This window comes from Stylophora pistillata, chromosome 14 (genome assembly GCF_964205215.1).
Source record: "Stylophora pistillata chromosome 14, jaStyPist1.2, whole genome shotgun sequence".
Classification (NCBI taxonomy): Eukaryota; Metazoa; Cnidaria; class Anthozoa; order Scleractinia; family Pocilloporidae; genus Stylophora; species Stylophora pistillata.
Window position 1 is genome coordinate 9,082,296 of NC_142532.1, and position 21,951 is coordinate 9,104,246.

At 39.8% G+C, this 21,951-nt stretch overlaps 1 protein-coding gene across 2 annotated transcripts; it reads left to right on the forward strand.

The window, feature by feature from the left end:
• Positions 1-455: 455 nt before the first annotated feature.
• LOC148716406 (uncharacterized) lies at positions 456-12,630 on the forward strand. Of its 2 annotated transcripts, XM_088746083.1 has the most exons (9): positions 456-641; positions 4,263-4,494; positions 4,819-5,040; positions 5,341-5,523; positions 8,236-8,386; positions 8,898-9,112; positions 9,367-9,586; positions 10,339-10,598; positions 11,239-12,630. In XM_088746083.1, the coding sequence occupies exons 1-9, from the start codon at positions 592-594 to the stop codon at positions 11,383-11,385; spliced, it is 1,680 nt and encodes a 559-aa protein (XP_088602209.1). In that variant the 5' UTR covers positions 456-591; the 3' UTR covers positions 11,386-12,630. The 2 variants fall into 2 exon arrangements, with proteins under 2 accessions (XP_088602209.1, XP_088602210.1); XM_088746084.1 differs by lacking the exon at positions 4,263-4,494 and having other exon boundaries at positions 459-641.
• The last annotated feature ends 9,321 nt before the right edge of the window (positions 12,631-21,951 follow it).

A 21,951-nucleotide genomic window follows, 5' to 3' on the forward strand; every position in this document is an offset into this window, starting at 1 on the left:
CTCGTAAGCAAGCTGTTTCAGAAGAACGTGCTAAGTCTGGATGCCACTTATGAAAACTACCCGTTTAGATATGACCGTTAACGTCTGAAACAAGAAAAAAGCAGTATGAAACGTTGATAAAAATGCTTTTCTTCGTTTTGCGATGTCGACGTTCTTATCACTTATACAATGTTTGACACCTTTTTCTTGGCAGGCATACTTGGCGAGAAAGCGACTAATACTCACCGAGAGAGCTGACAAGCTGGAAGGAGCTATTTGCACGCGTAACTTCTCGCTAACCCATACTGTGTTAAATCACTTGCGCCCAGTAGATAGAACGACTGTTGCGCCCTCCATGTTATGCCACACAACTCTCTGCTAGCTGCTGGACATATGCTTGCTAGCCTGGCCGAGTATAGTTTATTAAGACTGGCGCGAGATTGTTTCAAGTATTCCGGGAGAAACTGGTGACAAATGACTTTCCGGAAGTACTTCCGGCTAGGTTGTTTTTGAAGTTTTTTCAAATGCTTATTCTTGGCGAGTCGTTCGACATTTATGTTTGATATACGAGCTGCCACTTACTGAAGAAAGAGACAACGCTGCCTGATACCTATGGGAAGTCGTGGTTTTGATAGAAGGCGATGGAACGACGCAAAAGGAGGGTAAGGGGTCGTAAGTAAAGTAATTGAATCAATCTTTAGATTGTTGCTTGAAAATATATTTCACTTTACTAGTAATTCAGGGATCCGTTCTGCTTCTTTTCTTTATTATTTTCACTGAAAGAAATGTTGATGCGATTTGCTCAAATCTAAATATTCAATTTGTCCTCAGTTGGTCTCTGAAGATCGCGTTTCGAATCCGTATTTCCTCGTCACATCTTGTCTAATTTAGCTTTTCGTTTTCGTCGTCCGTATACAGAACCGAGGAATTATATACAGTCCCAGCGTAGTCACTTACAACGAGAAAGTGTATTTTTTTCTTAGGAACAAAGTCAATCTGAAAACCAAGAGATCTGCAAATGCAAATATCGATGTTATGAACCGTGCTTTGGGAATGTCCTGATACCAAATAAGAATGTCCTGATACCAAAATAAGACGTTTGACACTGAGCAGTATTTTATAGTTCATGTGTGCAAAGTTTCAAAAATTCAGCTTTTTTTTGGGGGGGGGGAATCAATTTGTCTCAGTCAGTAAAGCTACAATACGGTGTTTTCAGAATCATCATCTAGTCCTTTCAGAATTATATAAGGGGATTCTGTATAACAATTGTTGATGCTTGCTATCGGAATGATCGATATTTCTATATTGATACGGAAGAATCCTACAAACAAGCTATTGCTGCAGTGCTTTCCATGTATTACTTTTCGCAGTCTTACGTTGACCTTGAGCTATCATTTTATCTAGTGTAATTTCCCTTTTCCTCCGACTAAAAATTTGCCTCGCTTTGTTTTGACCTTTAAACCGTAATTGAGTGACCGGAATCTGTTTTTTTCTTTACAATAATACCTCTGAGTCATTCATTGAAATTGTGAGGTTATAGGAAATGATTACAAACCGGAGAAGCTTCAATTGTCAAACAATTTCTCCTGGTCAGCACTAAAGGAATTATATAGACGAGAGTGCAGAGAATATCGACACTGAAAACATAAAACAATTAAAAAACAAACACACTGGTATACTCTTTTTTCTGTACATAATTACACTGTTTAGTAAAGTTTTGGTTTGAAGTCTATTGCTAAATCCTGATAAAGCAGAGACTAGTGCTCAATATTTATAGAATTGAATCTGCACTTCATGAATCTTACCTACATAATGTATTAGTACTGTATCTCCAAGCTTATCTGGACAATTGAAGAAATTCGATGATAATACTAAATATTCATTTTTGATGTATGCATTAAGGATAAATTTCACATCAAAGACAAATATAAATAGAAATAAGTATGTTAAATTAGAAGACCATCTTTGTTATTGCTTACCGAATGCAGTTTGTGCGACAATCGATCCTAAATTTATGTTATGGGATAATTAATTCTCTATATTTAACTTGAAGTGACATGGTATGCATGGTATTTCTTCCTTAATTTGTAAGCTACACAGGGATGGGGGTTTCTTTCGGTGATATAGGCTTTACCAGATGGTTGTTGAAAAATGTTTTTAGAATAAAAGACGTGACTTGCTCTAGGTGATGATTTTATTTCCATACTTTGGTGTTTGAGACCTGTCATATTCTTTACATTCCCGAAGCTTCTGCATTCTCCCTACTTTCTGGAGGTTCATCAAATGTATCAAAGTACAAGTTAGGGTTATGTAATGGTGGACACTTCGGAGTGAAATCATCATCCCTGTCACTTGAATTTATTGTGCTTTTATGAATGGCATTAATCACTTCTCAAGAGGATTTACTTTTTAGTTGTTCAGCAAGGCAGTTCAATGGTTGAAATGCTCATTCAAAGTTATCTCTGCCTCCAAAACTTGAGTTAATTGCACTGTGAGGGGTAACAACTTAAAAATTGCTTTGTTGGATGCTGAATCTGGTGTACATCCCTGCTTAGTAGAATCAAATCGGCCCACTTTGCTCATTTTGTTTCAGGGCATTTGTCACCCATTTGTTCCTTTGTTTTCACTAGATTGATCATTGAATCATTGATAAAACTTATTGGCAAAAATGTGTTTTGGTCGTAATTGCTAGATTTTTCCCTCTCAGGAGCCACAGTGTAATTGATGTTGTCACGATCAGACACAAAAGTTATAGGAATTATCACAGTTTTGTTACAGTGCTGTAGCAGGAGTCTTTCAAATCAGCTGCCTGGACTCATATTTGGAAGAATAGAGATGTTTTGATGAAGAAGAATTGCTTTGATTTAATAAATTCTTGCTGATAATAAGATAAAAGACATTGATAGAGTTGGTACCAGAGATACAACTTCAAGATAATTATATACAAAGTACTATAGTTTTATTCACCATTATATCAGAAAGTATTAAAAACTGGATCATTGGATAATGCAATTCAAGACTTTTTATTGGCTTAGCCATTATGGTATATGAGCCAATATACCATAATCTACAAATATGGTAAGCGTACGCATCAACTTAAAATTCAAAGAGAGCTAAAAAATTTAAGATTAATTTTGTCTAATATCTTAGGGGCATTTTTGACAAAATAATTATTCCACTCGAGCTTGTTGGATACGAGATGATTATAGCCAAGTCGGCGCTACGCGCCTCGTTGGCTATCTATCATCTCATATCCAACTCGCGGCTCGTGGAATAATAGTCAAATAATATTCAAGCAAATAAATGAAAAGCCAATAACAGTAAATTTGAAAAAAAGTTGATTAAGACACAATTCAACACTCTTTGGCCTTTAGAAATCAAAAAATTAATGAAAGCCAATACCCTATTCTGTCACCATATTAATTAAGACACAATTCCCTTTTTGCCTTTGAGAAATCGGCAGTTCAATTCATTACCCTTTCAGTCTCCAGATTAACCCTTTAACTCCCAGAAGTGACTAGCATACTGAACTTATCCCTATCATACCCATACATTATCCACCAAAAAGGTAATGAGAGTACTTAAACTACTCTACTCAAGTAGATGCTGTTATCCTGATCTAACAGCAAACTCCCATTACTAATTTTCAAGAAAACGTTTAGCAGCCAGAGGGGAGAATTAACAGTCAGATCTTGGGAGTTAAAGAGTTACGCCAGTCACAGGTCAACACTCTGGCTATGACAGCAATTTACAATACAAGTGCGAAACACACAACAACAACTTCAAGGGTTGATGAGCAACATGGCTCATTAGATTTACCCCAAATTGCAATAAGTATAATTATTATAATAATAATAACCAGTATTTATAAAGCGCACATATCAAGAAACTCCCATGGCGTTTAACAACACTTTCGGGGGACTTTAGACGGACTGCATCAAGCAGTTTACAATATCAATCGAAGGAAACTTATTTGAAGAGGCCCCATTCCCCCAATTCCCAGTAAACAGGCCAAATAAACACAATAAACAGGCAAATAAACACTTTCACAGGACAGCACACTGTTAAACTCAGCAAATAGAGAGACAAAGTTTGCGCACTCATGGAAAATTCATCGATAACAACCCACTAGAAGCCTGTAATAGCCTTTTCCTTGTTAGCTCCTGTTACTGCCCTCAAGCTCGACTGAGACGTACGCTAAGACCTAAAAAGTTCAATTGTAGAACCTTGTCGTGTCACAGTGTAGGATCCGAAAAGAGCCTAACTATTCTTATGGTTCACAGATCGGCTTCTAACCACCTCAAGAAAAAAAATGAAGAGGCGATGGAGAGTGAAGTAGTTGAGGTGCAAAGTGATTTGAAAGGTCATGTGATTGGGAAGGGCGGATGTAATATTAGAGAAATCATGGCGAAATCTGGAGCACGGATTAGCTCGAGGAGAGATGCGGATAACTTCCTAATCAGCGGCGATACGGAACAACGAGCATGCGCCAAGAGTCTTATTTTAGGGAAGGTGGTAAGTTTCTACTGATGGTTTCTAAAACGTCGAGAGAGCGACAACCCAAATTTCGTGAGATTTCGGTCATTAGCTTAGATGAGCATTAAATGGCAAAGAAGAACTCTTCTTCGCACATTAACAGTGTCTCCGTCACGCATGGATTCGCTGAAAATAAGATCACTTTCATTCATTACCGAGGATGAAAATTTCGAGCTGAGTTTGCAAAAATGGCCTCGGTCCCAATCAAACAGGTGCTGCTTCTTCAGTTTGTTGTAATTGATCTCGTCCTTGACTGGCTAAGATGTGTCTGAAATCCAATCATTTCTTAATTTCTTAAAACAGCAAGAAGTATTGTGCAAGAAAAAAGAGGCACCTTCCCTTGGTGAGCATGTCGAGATTCCTCAAGAGTTTAAAGGCTTAGTAATGGGGAAAGGAGGAGATAATCTCCGTGATATCAGCACTCAGACAGGAGCAAAAGTCGTAAGGAAAGATGGTGAAGTTTATATAGCTAGTGGGAATGAACAGCAACGACAACAGGCCAAACTGTATATTAACACTATCATCGTAAGTTCATTCCTACATAGAATATTCATGAAAAAGAAAAACAAGTCTTTGCAATTCTCTGTTGAAAGCTGAAATGATGATAGGGTCGAAACGCACAATATGGAGGATCCTTGAGAAAAATAAAAGACGCTGATCGAGAAAATCATGAGGTGTCTGATATAGCTTCGAGCCCCAAAAGTAATGTTCTACCACTTACAAATACAATTATAGGTACAGATGTGATAAACTGTCAATTAATTGTGATGAGTTTTACTTTAAAACAGCTGAGGCAGTATTAAACTTAATTGTTATTTTTTTAAGGATGGAGCAAGATTAAGGGGAGTGGAAAACGAATTCAACAAAGTATGTTGTTTCATTGATGGCTGTAATCTGCCAAGGGATTGTAAATTGAGGCTAGAGCAAGTTTCGGAGGGAGAGCGCATGGTTCTTCCCGGACTGCAAAGTCAATATCGACTGAAACCTGCTGAGGACTATGAACATCAGGTTTGCTCATAACAGTTGACATTAAAAGCGATTTATTTTCGAGGACGGTTAGCTATGTACATTTTGCAGTAAATGGTTTGAACCCGGGGGTAACATGTGAAGGTGTAGTCTGATCGTCCGGGTGAGTGTAGTCCTGAGAAGGACTGTTGTCGGTGGTAGTGACTGACGTTTCGACAACCTGTGCGGAAGTCATCATCAGAGTCAAGTGAATGATTGTTGTCAGTAGAATGTTCTTATTCCAGTTCGTGTGAAATGATCGGTTGGTTTTGCCGTGATGTTATTGGCTGTAAGACTCAAGTGACGTAAGTCGGTCGTGATTGGTCTGTTTCGATCTGTCGGTAAAGTTAGGTCGTTCTTTTTCGGTCGTTTGTGATGTTTATGTCGTGAATGAGTCGTTTGTATGGAGCGGGTAGTTGTTGACATCTGTTTAGGGGAGTCTGTTCTAAGTTAGTAAACCAGCTTTCCAGAGTCAGTCGTTGAAAATAGTCAGTGCTGTTGGTTAGGCATTGCGCAGAGTCCCAGTCAATGTTGTGGTTGGTAAGTCGATGGTGTTCAGCAATGTGATTGCTGACATCACCTTTCCTCGTCGCCCGTCTGTGTTCAGTCAGTCTTGTTGTGAGGTTTCTGCCAGTCTCACCGATGTAGGAGGCTTGGCAGTCGGAACAATTGATCTTATAAATCGTTCCCTGTCTGTTCCTCGGTTCGTCTTTGTCTTTAACGTTGGTTAGTAACTGACGTAGTGTGGTGATGGGTTTGTGGGCGACGCGGATATTGAAGGGTAGTAAGATGCGCGAGATGTTTTCAGACATGCCTTTTATGTACGGTATGTATAGATGTCAACAACTACCCGCTCCATAGAAACGACTCATTCACGACATAAACATCACAAAAGACCGAAAAAGAACGACCTAACTTTACCGACAGATCGAAACAGACCAATCACGACCGACTTACGTCACTTGAGTCTTACAGCCAATAACATCACGGCAAAACCAACCGATCATTTCACACGAACTGGAATAAGAACATTCTACTGACAACAATCATTCACTTGACTCTGATGATGACTTCCGCACAGGTTGTCGAAACGTCAGTCACTACCACCGACAACAGTCCTTCTCAGGACTACACTCACCCGGACGATCAGACTACACCTTCATATGTACATTTTATTATTTATGTTCAAAACTGCACGTAAAAACTATGACTCTATAGATAAAATATCAAAGAAACAAAAGTATTGGTAAACTTACCGATAAGACGAAAAATACCGAGAAACTTTTGCTTGTTAGTTAAAATGAACAGCAAGAATGACCACGAGGTCACGTAGGCGAATGTCTAATGGTACCTTGGGGGTATCAATATGATTCACTGAAGCACATCCCATTCAAGAAACCGTACGTTGCTGTTACGTCACCCTTTAACAATAATTTATTCAACACTTCAAGAGGAAACATAAAATTCCTATTTGTAAACAAATATTTTCTTTACGATGAATATATGAAGTTCATATATTTTAAACTGCGGTTGTAGATACGTATGATGCACGATCCTCGCAGTAGAGAGCGCTATTTATGCAATAGTGAAAATCAGACCTGAAAAAAATCAGGCCTGTACGGGATTCGATTGGTAGAGCGCTGTACTAGTATCGCAAAGGTCAGTGGTTCGAATCCCGTACAGGCCTGATTTTTTTTTTTCAGGTCTGATTTTCACTATTGCATAAATAGCGCTCTCTACTGCGAGGATCGTGCATCGTACGTAAATATTTTCTTTATTAAAATCTTTTTTTCCTAACCAACTTAGTGTTTCATGTGGTCGTTGGTCTTACTTCTTCCTTTTCTCGTTTAGCTCGCGGGGCCGCATGGATTTATATTTATATGCACCGCCCCTCGCTTAGCTCAATTGGTTAGAGCGCAGGATTGTGTTGTGCGGGAGATCGAGGGTTCGTTCCTCGACTGGACCAATACTCATGGTCTTAAAATAACTGAGGAGAATTTGCTGGATTTCTATAATATCAAAAAATGGATAGGTATTCTAGTCTTCTCGAATAAGGACGAATAAACCGTAGGCCCCGTCTCCTGCAGGGTTAGGGGTAGGAGACGTTAATTTTCCACGCACGAGATTACTGTGTGGTGGATGTCCTCCTCTGGGGTAGGATGGGTGGGTGTTGTTGTAAGAATGGCCCTGAAAAGCCCTATGAGGGAATGGTCAATTAACGTATGTATGTATGTATGTCTGTCTGTCTGTCTGTCTGTCTGTCTGACTGTAGGTAGGAAGGCAGGCAGGCAGGCAGGCAGGCAGGCAGGTAGGCAGGTAGGTAGGTATGTATTCTGCCCTCCTCACGCTAACGCGAACGGCCACTCATGAGGGGATTTTTGTCCGCGGGAACCGTTCTATTGTGTAATAAGTGAACCTTTTCATTACCAAAGTCTAAGACCATCAAAAACATTTTTATGATCAACTTAATGTTTAATTTTCCCGTTGACGCCGTAGATGTTTTTCAAGGAACTCGGCAATTACGCAAGTGCAGCTGTGAAATTCTCTTTTCCACACTTAAACTACTAGTAGCTTCATTTACTATAAACGTAATTCGGGAATATGACAGCCTTTTCAGTGGAAAAGAGTTTGTTAACCTATATCTTTAACATTTTGCATTCATCAAACTTATTACCTCGACATCAGGATTTGAAATTGAAAATTGATCTAATTCAGGAACCAGATAGTACTGCTGAAGGCTATCAGTCGCAGATTATGGATGCTGCATTAAAGGCACTGCGTCAAATAAAGTTTGAAACCGAAGAGCTACCGAAGGCTGACATGTGGTGTCACTTGGGAAAGGCCATCGTTAGAGGACCCGATGAAGGTAATTTCATCCATATCCATTCCCATATCATTCCTTTCTTCCGTAACTTTGACTTTTGTCGTTTTTGTTTTCACTGTCATTAATGTCGGCTCTTAGTGTGTTATGGATGTACATATGTGTCACTTCTGGGTACAACAATACAGTACAATACTTTTGAGAGACATTTGCAAGTTACTCTTATTATCAAGGAGAGATGAGAAACTGTCGGTGAAATTTGTAAAATAATTTTCATCCGCGGAAACGACTTTAATACAATATTAAGCAAAACTTGGTTCACACTCGTTCGTTTATTTGTTATGGACGAGCTCTTACTGATAAAAAATACAAAAAGAACCGTTACGTCGAATATTTGGAAATAGACTAAGTATTCCTCAGATATAGTGCATTAGGCCTGATTTTTATCAGTGAATCTTGCCATTTGAAGAGGAGCAGACCGCGGATTTCTGATTCACCATTACGAAAGAAAGTGACCAAAAAAAAAATATGTTCTGTCTATTTTGTTTTCTTGTAGAGGAAGTGACTGAAGGGGAATGGAGTATTGATGAAGCTACAGGAAAGCTTCAATCTTCAGAAGCTGAAAACTACTGGAAAGTGGCCTTTAAAGAAGGTTTAAATCTCGATGAGAAGATCCTGGAGGGTCATTTGTGTAAAACGACGACTGAAGATTTCAAAGTGAGATATGATTTAACATATTTGACACCATGTGGGCATCAAGTGCGATGCAAGGTAAGGCGAGATTACGGTTAGAAATGGTCACGGGTCCACATAATGTCCAAGGAATGCAATAAGCGTAAAATAGGTCAGTGCACCATCTGATTAAGCTTACGTTGGAAAAGCTTCGTGAAAAAAAAAACAGAGATTCTTTTAAAAAAAACCTCAAGCAATGCTATACAAAGTGATATGCAAAAAAAATCAGTAAATGCGTTTTCTTCGTTTCATCCAAGACCCACTACAAGTCTCATGTAACCTTTTATGAATAGGTATGGGTGGCAAAAGCGGATATAAATAAGAAATTGGAGGACATTCCAATTCCTTTCAGCGACGTGAAGAATATCCTGGAGACAATTCCCTTTGAGGACGAAAAAACACGGTCTACATGTCGGGGATGGCTAGTCCTTCCTTCTCGAAGATATTTACAAGCCGACATTTTGTTTCCTGGTTGTGAATTTGATTGCAGGTTAACTATTCGAGGGCGAACAGGTAAGTTTGAAACGAAGATAATTTAGTATCATAAAGACCTCTGAAATAAAATTCATTTAAGTCAATTGCTATTTTAACAACATACACTGTTGAAACTTTACGTGAGTATGGTACCTGCAAAGAGAACTATAATTAGTGAAGAGTTCACTGTAATAAGTAAACTCCTTAAGGTAATACGCAACTTCTAGAAAGCTGAAATTCAGATATATAACTACAAGCCCCCTAAGGTTTTCTTGAAACACCCTACACAGTAGTAAATTTGCCATTGTAAGCTTACAAGAGAAATTCAGTTCTGACTGAGTAATAAGTCAATTTGACAACCTTAAGCATGTCAGCATGAACTCGCATTCATGGAATGTGCTTTTCCTGACGTTCTAGGCCTCACTTTCAAAGTAAGGCCAACTGCAAACATATTTTTAAAAGATAGGCTTCTGCTTGAGATAAAAAAAAATACTTCCACATGAAAGGGTTTGCACTTTTCCCCTCTTTCTAGATGGTTGCCTTAGATTGTTTATACCTTTGGTCACTGTCATCACCAAAGACCTACTATGTCCAAAAGAAGCTAAAATCCCGCATCGAACAGTCTGTGGGGCTAAAAACAGCGTCCATAGTGAATGATTTCGAATCTTCGAGCAAGTCTCTTGTTTGTGAATTAACATTTTTAGGACAGTTTAACGTGAAAATAATAATATTCAATCATATCATTATCATCATAATCATTATTATCATCATTTGTATCGCTTTTTCTGTAGATCATGCGGCCATCGCAGACTATGCACCAGAAGAAGAAGTAAGACTCATCTTGTCAAAGTATCTCTCTGGACTGACTTTCGATGAATGTGACGATTTCGGACTCCGCCTTCCCGCGGAGGCCATACCCGAGGGATTTCACTTGATCTATAAACGATCCTCCAGAAGAACTTTGTACACCACCAGTGAGGGATATGCTATTATTATTTCCAAAGAAAGCTCGTGGCGTAGTGACATCTCAAACGTGGACTCCAGAGAATCGGTATGGGCCCCTCCATCGGCCGGTCAAAATGATCTTTTTGTGTGTATGGATATAATTATTATAATATTCATAAATTATTATAATTATTCATAAATTATTATAATAATCGGCCTCAATTTTTTACGAATCACAGACTCTTCAAAGTGGTGGGCTTAGCCTTCTTAGAACAAAACTATTCATAAATTCTTCAAAAAGTGTTCCTCCCCATACTAAGCATGTTATGTAATGTCACTCAACGTTTCTTTTTGCATTTCTTTTGGACCTCATTTTTCGCTCGTGGGACTTGAATTATGAATTGACGCCGAGCGTCGAAATTTGAGAAGGACTCATGCTTTCCGACTAAGGTCCCAATTTATTATGTCCTACAAAGACATTAATGCATGCTTTGTAAAACAGTTCTCGGTATGCGAACCAGTAATTTTTGTACGTCTATTAACAACTGCTCGTCAGTTTCAGTGTGATGTTCAAACAGCTGTAAACGAAGAAACAATATAACGCAAAAATCTGCATCTGGTATGATGTATTGGAAGCATTTAAGACAGGAGCCATAAAATGATCATTATACGATTCATTGTTTTTCAGTGTTTAATCATTGCGTTTCAGTGTTTACTTATGCCTGATTGCTTTTATACGTTTGTAGACTGATCTTCATTTGCACTGTAAAGAGTTGGATGAAGCTCTTTGCACTGAGGATTGGAACCCAGATGACATAGTTGCGAGGCTTCCGGACTTCTTGCAGTTTTTGAAACAAGTCCAAAGTTTTGTTGCACGTGAAATGGCGGAATGAAAATATTCTTAAGGATTGTAATTTTTATATTAACATTTTTGGAAGTTGTTTTTAAAATTTTGTGAAACGTTGAAAACATCGTTCAAAAATTTCGTTGATATCAAGTCTAGCCATTATCGGAAAAATTCAGTTTCCGTCAAATGCAGCCCCACGAATTTGACTGTTGTTTACATACTTCTTCATGACTACAACAGGCTCCAAAATAAAATATTTAAAAATATTTAAAGTAAATATATCATGATTCCGGCTCCCCACTTTTGAAAGCGCAGGTTTTGTCAACTTACAGGCCGCTCGTCGCAGTGTATGAGAGGGTTTAAACTTAGGAAAGCCTTTATTGATACGTGTTTTTTTATATGACGCGTGTGACAGAGAAGTCTTTTCATCCTCAGACAAAGTTAAAGTTTTGAGAACGGAACCAGTTTTCCGAGACTGAAGCCCAAGTAAAACTGTTACCTTCGAGAAATATAATTACCATCTCTGAGGAAATATATACAGGTACGTTCGTAGGCAAGAGTAGGCTTTTCCGTTTTTTTTTTTTTTTTTTTAAATCATACAGATATTTTCACAGCGCGCATGATAAAATGTTTAGGAACAGCTCATCGTCAAAAACGTTTTAATCGTGGGCTGTGGACTTTTCAGTAGTCATTTGTTCGACTTTGTGAACGATCCATTTTTTATCTCCTGTCATAAAAATCGCATTTAACGTAAAGTTTGAACATTGGAGAATCTCACTAGATATTTCCTTTTAAGTGGGGTATTTACGATCTCGTGATGAATAAACACTTATCGCGAGCAAAATGTGACTCATGGTACCGTTTAAATGATTTCAGTATGCAGGGTTGTAAAGTAGCATATTTATTTACGGCTTTGACGTTCCCGCTCTGACTTTCTTTCAAAACAATCCTGTTTATAGCTGTAGGAACTTTGCTATCAGGGTTGGTTTTGAGTAAGAGTACTCATTAGACATGTGCAGAGCTTAATACAGAAGGTAGCGATCAAACAAGACGACACATGGTTTCTGTTACTCGGAGGTTCGTGCTACGCACTCATCAGACATTTAATTGAATCTGTCTGATGAGTGCGTTATTTTAATTAAATCTGTCTGATCAGAGCTGAGCAAAGAGTCTCCAGCAATCTGATTGGTCGAGCGGTTCCTTATATGACGCTATATAAACCGCTCCACGCGGTTTATATAAAATGTTAAAATAGAATGTTAATAAATGTTACTAAAATGTTTTTTAGAAATTTCTCTGTTCGGCTCTGAAATTATACTAAAACAATTATTCGCCTCAGATTCGGTGAATATTGTCCAAAAATCCCCTCGACTTCGTCTCGGGGATTATTCGACGATATTCACCGAACCTGAGGCGAATAATTGTTCAATATATATATATATATATATATATATATATATATATATATATATATATTGGCATACAAAGCTTTGCTTTCATGTCCAAATTGAGCACTCTAACTAGGATGAGTCATTGCTCTGCAATTGCGCATGCTCGCTAGTGTACTCTAGTTTGAGCACTCTGGCATGGCTTAGACGATACCACAAAGGTTGGATCGTTTGGGGTGACCATATTGGTTCTCCTCCATCCTAGCATTAGCTCTGCACTGATGAGGCCCAGGTCTCGCATGGTAAGTGTTGCTTCATACTCTTGTAGTTTGAAGTTGGTTCTGGTGTTTTTCGAGGTCTGAGTTGGATAAGTGAGTACCTGCCGGGAGGGAAAACTTGCGACTTTTTCCTCCCTGGCAGTGGTTGTTTTCTTTGGTTCCGTTTTGGTCGCCCATCCCTTTTTTTGGATTTCTCGGTCGATCTGAACTTGCTTTCCTTTTTGCTTTTTCTCTGTTTCGGTCACCCATCCCTCTGACTTGTCTTTGGGTTGGGTCCGAGTTTCAGCATGGTCGTGTCCTTTAATAGGACCATCGACGTTGACTGTCAGGGGCTCCCTGAGGAGGTACTTTTCTCGGAAGCGGTTGGTTTGTTGCTGGGTTTTTTTGACCGTGAGTCTGACCATCGGGTGGCTGCGGTGCAGGCATGTCCTGGCCGTGTTGCGAGAGTCACTTTTGCTGAGAACGGCGATGCTGCTAAGTTATTTTTTGAGGAGCTAGGTGTCATCAAGTTGGGGGATGTAGAGTGTAGGGTGGTTAAACCCCCTCCTCCTCCTCCCCAGCTTACTACTGTTGTAGTCTCTTGGTTTCCCTTTGAGGGATCAAACGACGCCATCAGCACAGCTTTGTCTGCATATGGTACGGTCAAATCTGTTCGCAATCAGGTTTGGCCCGGAAGGCCTTCAGTGTCCACCGGGTCACGCATTGTCCAAATGGTTATTAGGAATGTCATTTCACCGTTTATTTCTATCCGTGGCGTCCGCTGTAAAATTTGGTATAGGGGGCAACCCCTCCAGTGTACTACTTGTCATAAAGTTGGTCATAAGTCGGCAGAGTGTCCCCTTAGGGGCAAATGCTTCCGATGCCGTCAAGGTGGACATCTAGCTAGGAACTGTCAGACGACCGTGGGTGCTCAACCTGCTGTAGACACATCAGTAGAGATGGACATACCCTCGTCTGTAGCTCAAGAAAATGATGTGACAGCTGAGACAATTGCTCCCGTCCCTAATGACGTTGTTGCTGAGTCTGAAGAGTGCGATTATAACCTTGAGGCCAGCGAGGACCGTTTTCCAACCTGCACATCGGTTGACCAAGTACCATCAGTCAATGTCTCCCGTAAACGCGCTGCTCCCCAGACTTCTCCGGTTTCAAAAGGAACTGTAAAGAAGCCTGCTACAACGGATACAACCCAGTCGATTTCCGTACCAGTCGCTAATAAGATAACCGTGCCGCCCTCCGTTACGTCGGTCATTTCTTCCAAGTCCAGAAGTGAAATTCTCGAATTGCTATCCACACCTCCTGGCCTTTCAGGTGATAGAGTAGACCTCCTACGGTTAACATCACACCTTCAAGTTCCTCCTGGTTCAATTGCCTTTGTTCTCAACCCGCAAAATGGTCCTCCTAGACATGTGCTAAAGTACACTCCGAAGAAATAGTTTAATATTAGTTTAAAAATTTAAAACCTAAAAATGAAAACTAAAAAGTAGTTTAAGTTATTTAAGTTATCGAGTGTGTGTGTTCAATTTTTGGTGTGAGTGTGTTAATTTTTGTTGAGGTGGGGTTCGATTCCCCAGCGAGTTTGGTGTCTGGTGACCCTCGTTTCTGGTGGACCCCAACCCTAAGGCATTGCACGCAAGCCATGGGTGGGATTAGTCCTGTTGGTCGGCGGGCATTGCACACGCCCTTCATCGGGGGCCCGGCCGTCCACCTTAAACATAAAAAAAACTGCACTGATGAGGCCCAGAAGGCCGAAACAGTACTGTCTGCAGTTAGATATAGCTCTTTGGCATACAAAGCTTTGCTTTCATGTCCAAATTGAGCACTCTAACTAGGATGAGTCATTGCTCTGCAATTGCGCATGCTCGCTAGTGTACTCTAGTTTAAGCACTCTGGCATGGCTTAGACGATACCACAAAGGTTGGATCGTTTGGGGTGACCATATTGGTTCTCCTCCATCCTAGCATTAGCACTGCACTGATGAGGCCCAGAAGGCCGAAGCAGTACTGTCTGCAGTTAGTTATATATATATATATGTATATATAAGCGAAATAGGCAACGTAGGATCCATGACAGTGCTCCACAATGAAGGAGCGATTACAGTAGCAAATGGACTACTCAAGTGACGCACATATGGAATTTAATACAGCCTGTTTCGTAGACCAACAAAAGTTGATCCACTCATCAGTTAAACTTCATACACACTGAGGCATCGTGACGGTTAACTCTAACTCAGCAACGTGATCACATGACATTGTTTAAAAAATTCAAATCTTGAAAACCGTGCGCGCGCCGATAATAGCGTTACGAATACCTAAGAATATATTTTCGCCGATATCTACAATTGGATATTATTTCACTTCGCACATTCGAAAACGAATGCCCTTTAGGAGGGGAATGTTTGCAAAGCGATGTCGTCTACCAAGCCACAGTCGCTACCAGGGACGAAACTGAAACGTACGTTGGCCTCACAGCGACAGATTTTAAGACTAGATGGCGCAACCACCAAATGTCGTTCAACCACGAGAGACGGCGAAATGACACAGAGCTGAGCAAGTACCTGTGGAAACTAAAGGAGAAGAGGGAAGACTATTCGATTTCATGGAAAATTATTGCTAGGGCTAGATCATATTCCAATGCCACAAAACGTTGCAATTTATGCCTCACTGAGAAATTTTTTATCTTGTCTTATCCACATGAAGCCTCTTTAAACAAGCGAAGTGAAATAATATCCAATTGAAGACATCGGCGAAAATATATTCTCAGGTATTCTTAACGCTATTATCGGCGCGCGCACGGTTTTCAAGATTTGAATTTTTTAAACAATGTCATGTGATCACGTTGCTGAGTTAGAGTTAACCGTCAGGATGCCTCAGTGTGTATGGAGTTTAACTGATGAGTGGATCAACTTTTGTTGAAGGCCGAAACAGTACTGTCTGCAGTTAGTTATATATATATATATATATATATATATATATATATATATGCCAAAAGGTGGGTCAAACCTTGAGGACGGCATGCAACGATTAATCCAAAGCGTCCAATTCAAGAATACGAAATGCCAGTTTCAGAAAGAGCTGAATAAAGACATCAAGTTGATTAAAAACGAAAATCGCTTATTCGTTAAAGCGGACAAATCTACCAATTTTTACAAGCTAGAGGCCACGAAGTATAATCAACTCCTGAACGACAACATCAAAACATACAAGAAAGCTGACAGCAAGCAACTCAGAAAAACTGACGCCGCAGCCAAAGCAATCACGAAGAAAATAGGTATTGACGACCGGGTCGAAGTTACCGCCCAGAGAGATGCGTTCGTAACACTTAAAGACCATAAAGACAATTTCTTAAACCGACTCACTTGTCGTTTGATCAACCCATCAAAACAGGAAATTGGAAAAATAAGCAAGAAAATTCTCGAAAATATTAACCAGAAACTTGTAAATGCAACAGACGTTAATCAATGGAAGAACACATCCTCTGTGGTGCAGTGGTTCAAAAACTTACCAAATAAATGCGAATCTGCTTTCATCAGCTTCGATGTTGTAGAATTCTACCCCTCAATAACGAAAGATCTACTCGGACGTGCCCTCGACTTCGCGTCTAACTACACGACCATCTCCCCAGATGATGGCCAAATCGTCCTGCTTGCTAAAGAATCACTTCTAACAACAACAAACATATGAAACATATGTGTGAACTGCGGTTATGAGACGTATGTGAGAACGATCCTTCGCAGTAGAGCACTATTTGAGCAATAGTGGAAATCAGACCTGAAAAAAAAATTTCAGGCCTGTACGGGATTCGAACCACTGACCTCTGCGATACTAGTGCAGCGCTCTACCAATTGAGCTAACAAGCCAACTGGGAGCAGGCCATCAAATTAATTCGATATAAACCCTGGGTCGTTTGGGGTGACCGTCTCGGTTCTCCCCCATCCTAGCATTAGCACTGCACTGATGAGGCCCAGAAGGCCGAAACAGTACTGTCTGCAGTTAGTTATATATATATATATATATACCTGCAGACAGTGCACACTGTTTCGACCTATGTGGGTCTCATCAGTGCAGTGCAGACACTGGGCCAAGCTCTGGAATAAACCATTGCCTGGGCGCTACATTTGTGGGACCAAGTGCAGGCATGTTGCCATGCGAGAGTGCTCAAATCACAACTAAGGTGATGAGCTTCGCCCGAAGGCTAAGTGCATGGCAACCCCATATATATATATATGTATGTATGTATGTATGTAAAGAAAGATGAAGAGTCCCCACGAGGCATCGAAACTTCGGTAAGGTGCCCTTTATACACAAATACATTTATTCAGCGATAATTGAATGTTCCATTTATTTTTTGATATTTTCAAAGCAAATCCAGTATGCTCCTCTTACCTGGTCATGGTTTTGCACATACTTTCACAGACCTCATAAATCAGTCGACTCCTTCGATAGCTGTATTGTTTATCAATCTTTATGAGTTCATAAATATAATTCTTCGGAAATAGAGATGGGACTCTTTCTGTCCCTGTTGAAGTAGACTCCCTTTTCTTACGGTCGAATGATTACAAGGAAGTCGCACGACAACTGAAACACAAGTTCAAGCTGGACGAAGCAGCCTTGCGAGACCCTGATCCTGACAAAAAGGTACTGATTCGTTGACTAGCAATGTCACAATTTGTGCTTAGAGTTTTGTTCGTAAAACATGATTATCGAATCGCGTTACAAAAGGTAATGTCACGCCCTGCAGCCACGTGCTGACATCGGACACCGTTAAGGTATATGAACTTTGTACGTACGAGACATCGGGTCTTCTGTCTTCTAAGCATGTGCTGCTAGCCGTAGTTTTGATTGCCGAATAAAGCTGTTACAAAGCCTCAACCTCTGCGTCCTACAAGCAAGAAAGCCTAACACCGAAGGGCGCCGTGATGTGATTAAAGAGTTGAGAAGTATAGCGCCATCAGGGACTACAGGTAAGTTCGTTTTTAAAACTTTCCCACTGATGAAAGACATTCAGATTTCGCTAACAAGCAAGAGAGAAAGAGACGAAGGAAAATATATCGAGACGCAAGCTGTAAGCGTCGCGGACTAAACGTCATGCAATGAAGTGATCAGGAATTGCGCGGAAGAGGGATATTCTGCATTGTTTTGCATATTTAACTCGTATATTCCTAATCGGTATGATTCTTTTTTTTAAATCTGATTCACATTCAAGCATGAACTGCCTGGAGGCAAATTGAGACGCTTTATATTTATAACAGACACATATTCCCGCCGTTGTGTCTTTGTTCATTTCGATGACATTGCACCATTTATCGTCATTTTCATTTTTTCTTACTTCTGTCATCAAAATGTTTAGTTTGTCTCGAACGTCTCCCATTTTGTTTAACCAGATTCATTTTGCTTCAAAACATTTACCCTCGAACTCAACCTTCCTTTAGGTTCTTAGGTGGTCCGCTCTTGGACTCCCTTTTTCTGAGAATAGCATTTTTTTTTTGCTAGTTCCACTATTGCCTGAGAGCCTTCATGTTCGACAAATTCTTTAGGGAAGAAAGCTCACCATTGCCCTTAGCGGTAAGGCTATAAAGCAAAGTATTTGAGCTATTCACATTACCTCATCAGTCGAAGACCATAAAATTACCACATATAACCTCCTTGTTCTTTCTTCATCTCCCGTCCCTCAATCAGTTCCTCTCCCACTTGCTTTCGTAAACTTTCATATATACTTTCGCCCTCTCACTTTGCGCTCTGTTTTTGTTTGCGTAAGATGAGAAACTAGAATAGTCCCCCTATAATTTGAGCATGATGAAAAATAGTTTGCTAAGTAAAGTACGTTTAGTTGAAAGTATAAACCAGATTCATTACAAACTTTTATTGTAGCATTCCACAAAATTTGGAAAAAAAATACAAACCAAAGGATGATGAACGTGTATGTATAATTCGAAGAACCATTTGTATCAATTAAGCACGTTTACCCTTGTAGGTAGAGACGAGTGGAAGCTTTTAGCTGAGAAACTGGGGCTTGACCTTGACGAGATTCGTTTCCTTGACAAGCACACCTTGAATCCAGCTGATGCTGTTTTGGGTTACATTGGAAAAAGATATCCGATAACTGTGGGAGATCTTTACGACCCTTTAAACGAATGTGAGCTACACGTCATAGCCGATTTTCTGTAAGATGAGTTCTTCTCCTTCGTGTTGGAGACAGCAGTTAATAAACGTAGTCACCTATTTAAATCGGGTAAATGTTACCGTTTGTACGTATGATGCACGATCCTCGCAGTAGATAGCGCTATTTATGCAATAGCGAAAATCAGGCTTGTACGGGACTCGAACCACTGACCTCTGCGATACTAGTGCAGCGCTCTACCAATTGAGCTAACAAGCCAACTGGGAGCAGGCCGTTAAGTTGATTCGTAATAAACCCGTGAAAGTGATAAATGAGATACAATGAATATATATGAAGTTCATATATTTTTGAACTGCGGTATTAGATACATATGAGTATCTAATACCGCATACCGATACATACAGTATCGCAGAGGTCAGTGGTTCGAATCCCGTACAGGCCTGATTTTTTTCAGGTCTGATTTTCGCTATTGCTTAAATAGCGCTATCTACTGCGAGGATCGTACATCGTATGTATCTGATACCGCAGTTCAAAATATATGAACTTCATATATTTCATTGTATCTCATTTATCACTTTCACGGGTTTATTACGAATCAACTTAACGGCCTGTTCCCAGTTGGCTTGTTAGCTCAATTGATAGAGCGCTGCACTAGTATCGCAGAGGTCAGTGCTTCGAATCCCGTACAGGCCTGATTTTTTTCAGGTCTAATTTTCGCTATTGCTTAAATAGCGCTATCTACTGCGAGGATCGTACATCATATGTAGGTAGAGATTAACAAATAATAGTACTTACAATGATAACAGTGATGACAATAGTAATATGATACTAATTTAAAGGACTAGCTCGAAAGCCTCATGGTTCCCCTATCTTCTGGGCTCCAACAACGCTTACCCATGCTTTTTTTTTAATTTCGCCTATTTATTGGAAATAGTTTCATTTATTGCAATTCCATATTTTGAGACTCTTGTTTCAGGATATTCCGTCGTCCTGCGTCTTTAGCTCTTCCGCCATTCCACCGATCCACCGTTCTATCATTCTGTTGAATAACTCGAGCATGCTTTCTTCGCTAATTTAGCGCCCCTTTTCGGCAAAAGTTGCTAATTTAAACAGTAAAATGTAAAAGGAAAAATTCCTCAGAGCCTACGTGATGTGTAGATCACGTCTATTCTGATATTTCTGCGAGGAAAAGTTTTTATTTCAATTATGCGTCGGTGGATGCCACCACTGTGAAAATATTTTGAGGAGTCTATCGCCTTTTGAAGTGTCATGTACATTAAGAACTTTTAAAAATTATTTATTCGTCGGATCTACATAATTTACTGATTTGAATGTTAAAATGCTCCTTCCTATTTAAATTCACGACTCATACACAAGAGTGGGTGAGCAGCTCGAACTAGGAGCCCGAGTATTTAATGCCGTCCGACAAAGTTACACAGAGTAGTAAACAACTAGTCATCACCTCTCGGGCTAAAACGTTTTGTGTGCCGCCGCCTGATACGAAAACCCAAAAACCCAATGGGAAAAATGGGAACGTATTCTCCATCCAAATGCAGGCGCACCGACCTCTGGGGGTTAGAGGTAAAACAGCTTAATTGCATGCAAGATAAAATTTAACATAAAACTAGAAAAGTTCGAGAGCTGAGATGAATACATTAAAAATGTCAAACCTTAAATACACCATACAACAAAAGACTCAATTAACGCCATAGCGGCCCACGTGCTAACATACCAATAGGAAAATATTTACATTCTTTGTCACTGCCACTTACAGTTTAGTTCCGCCGAATGTAAATACATCTCTTCGAAGAAGAGAAAGCATATTTTTGTAAGAAAAACTTCTGTTTTAAATCGTGCACAATCCTGTAATGATTGTGAGAAGTTTATCGCTTTCTCCTCTCTACCATAAATGTCGCGGCAAAAACTGAAAACCTAATGTGCTAGTGACTATATTCCAGAATCACAAAAGGAGATGATTCATCTGTGTAACGAATGCGAATTTCGAGCTACTAAGGACTACTATCGCTTTCTGCTCTCTTCCATAATGTCACGGATAAAACTGGAAACATAACGAGCTAGTGACTATAATCCAGAATCACAAAAGGAGATAATTCATCTGTGTATCGACTGCGAATGTCGAACTACTAAGATACTCCGAAAAAAGAGAGTAAGTATCAGTGGGAAGCGTCGGGTCAAAATTGGGCCAAGATGGGATTTGTATTGTTACACTCACTCACTCACTCACTCTCCTCGGCAACATCACGTGGCTTCGCGAAACGGGAAATTGTGCACAAAGGTCAAATTTATGTTCTAAGAGTTACAATGTTAGTTGCTAAATCGTGTCGAAGACCTGGCGAAATTAGAAAATCAATTTCACACGCATTTGTTCAAAATTCGTACAATAAGTTGGGAGAATTACAACAAATTGACAAAACAGGTGTGAAACTAATTTTTTCGTTTCACCAATAACCACTGGCTTTTATACATACTGATCAATATTCAAAGATTTCATCATGAACTTTGGTTGATGATAACTGTATGTATTACTTTTAGAATCAAGAAAACAACAGCGAAGGTTCACTGCAACACCATTAGACGAAGCTAAAATACATTGATTTGTTAAGGTTGTCGTCAAATGTATTCGAAACGACGAGAATATTCTTGTATGAATATGATATAATTCGCTTTTTTTTTGCTTTAGACTCCATAAATTATGATCGGGGATGCTCTCAAACTTAATCTACTCAACTTAAGATCTATACAGGACAGGATGCGATCGATGCAGCCGGAAGTACTTCTTGGTCGAAAAATGAACAGACGAAGGTGCTC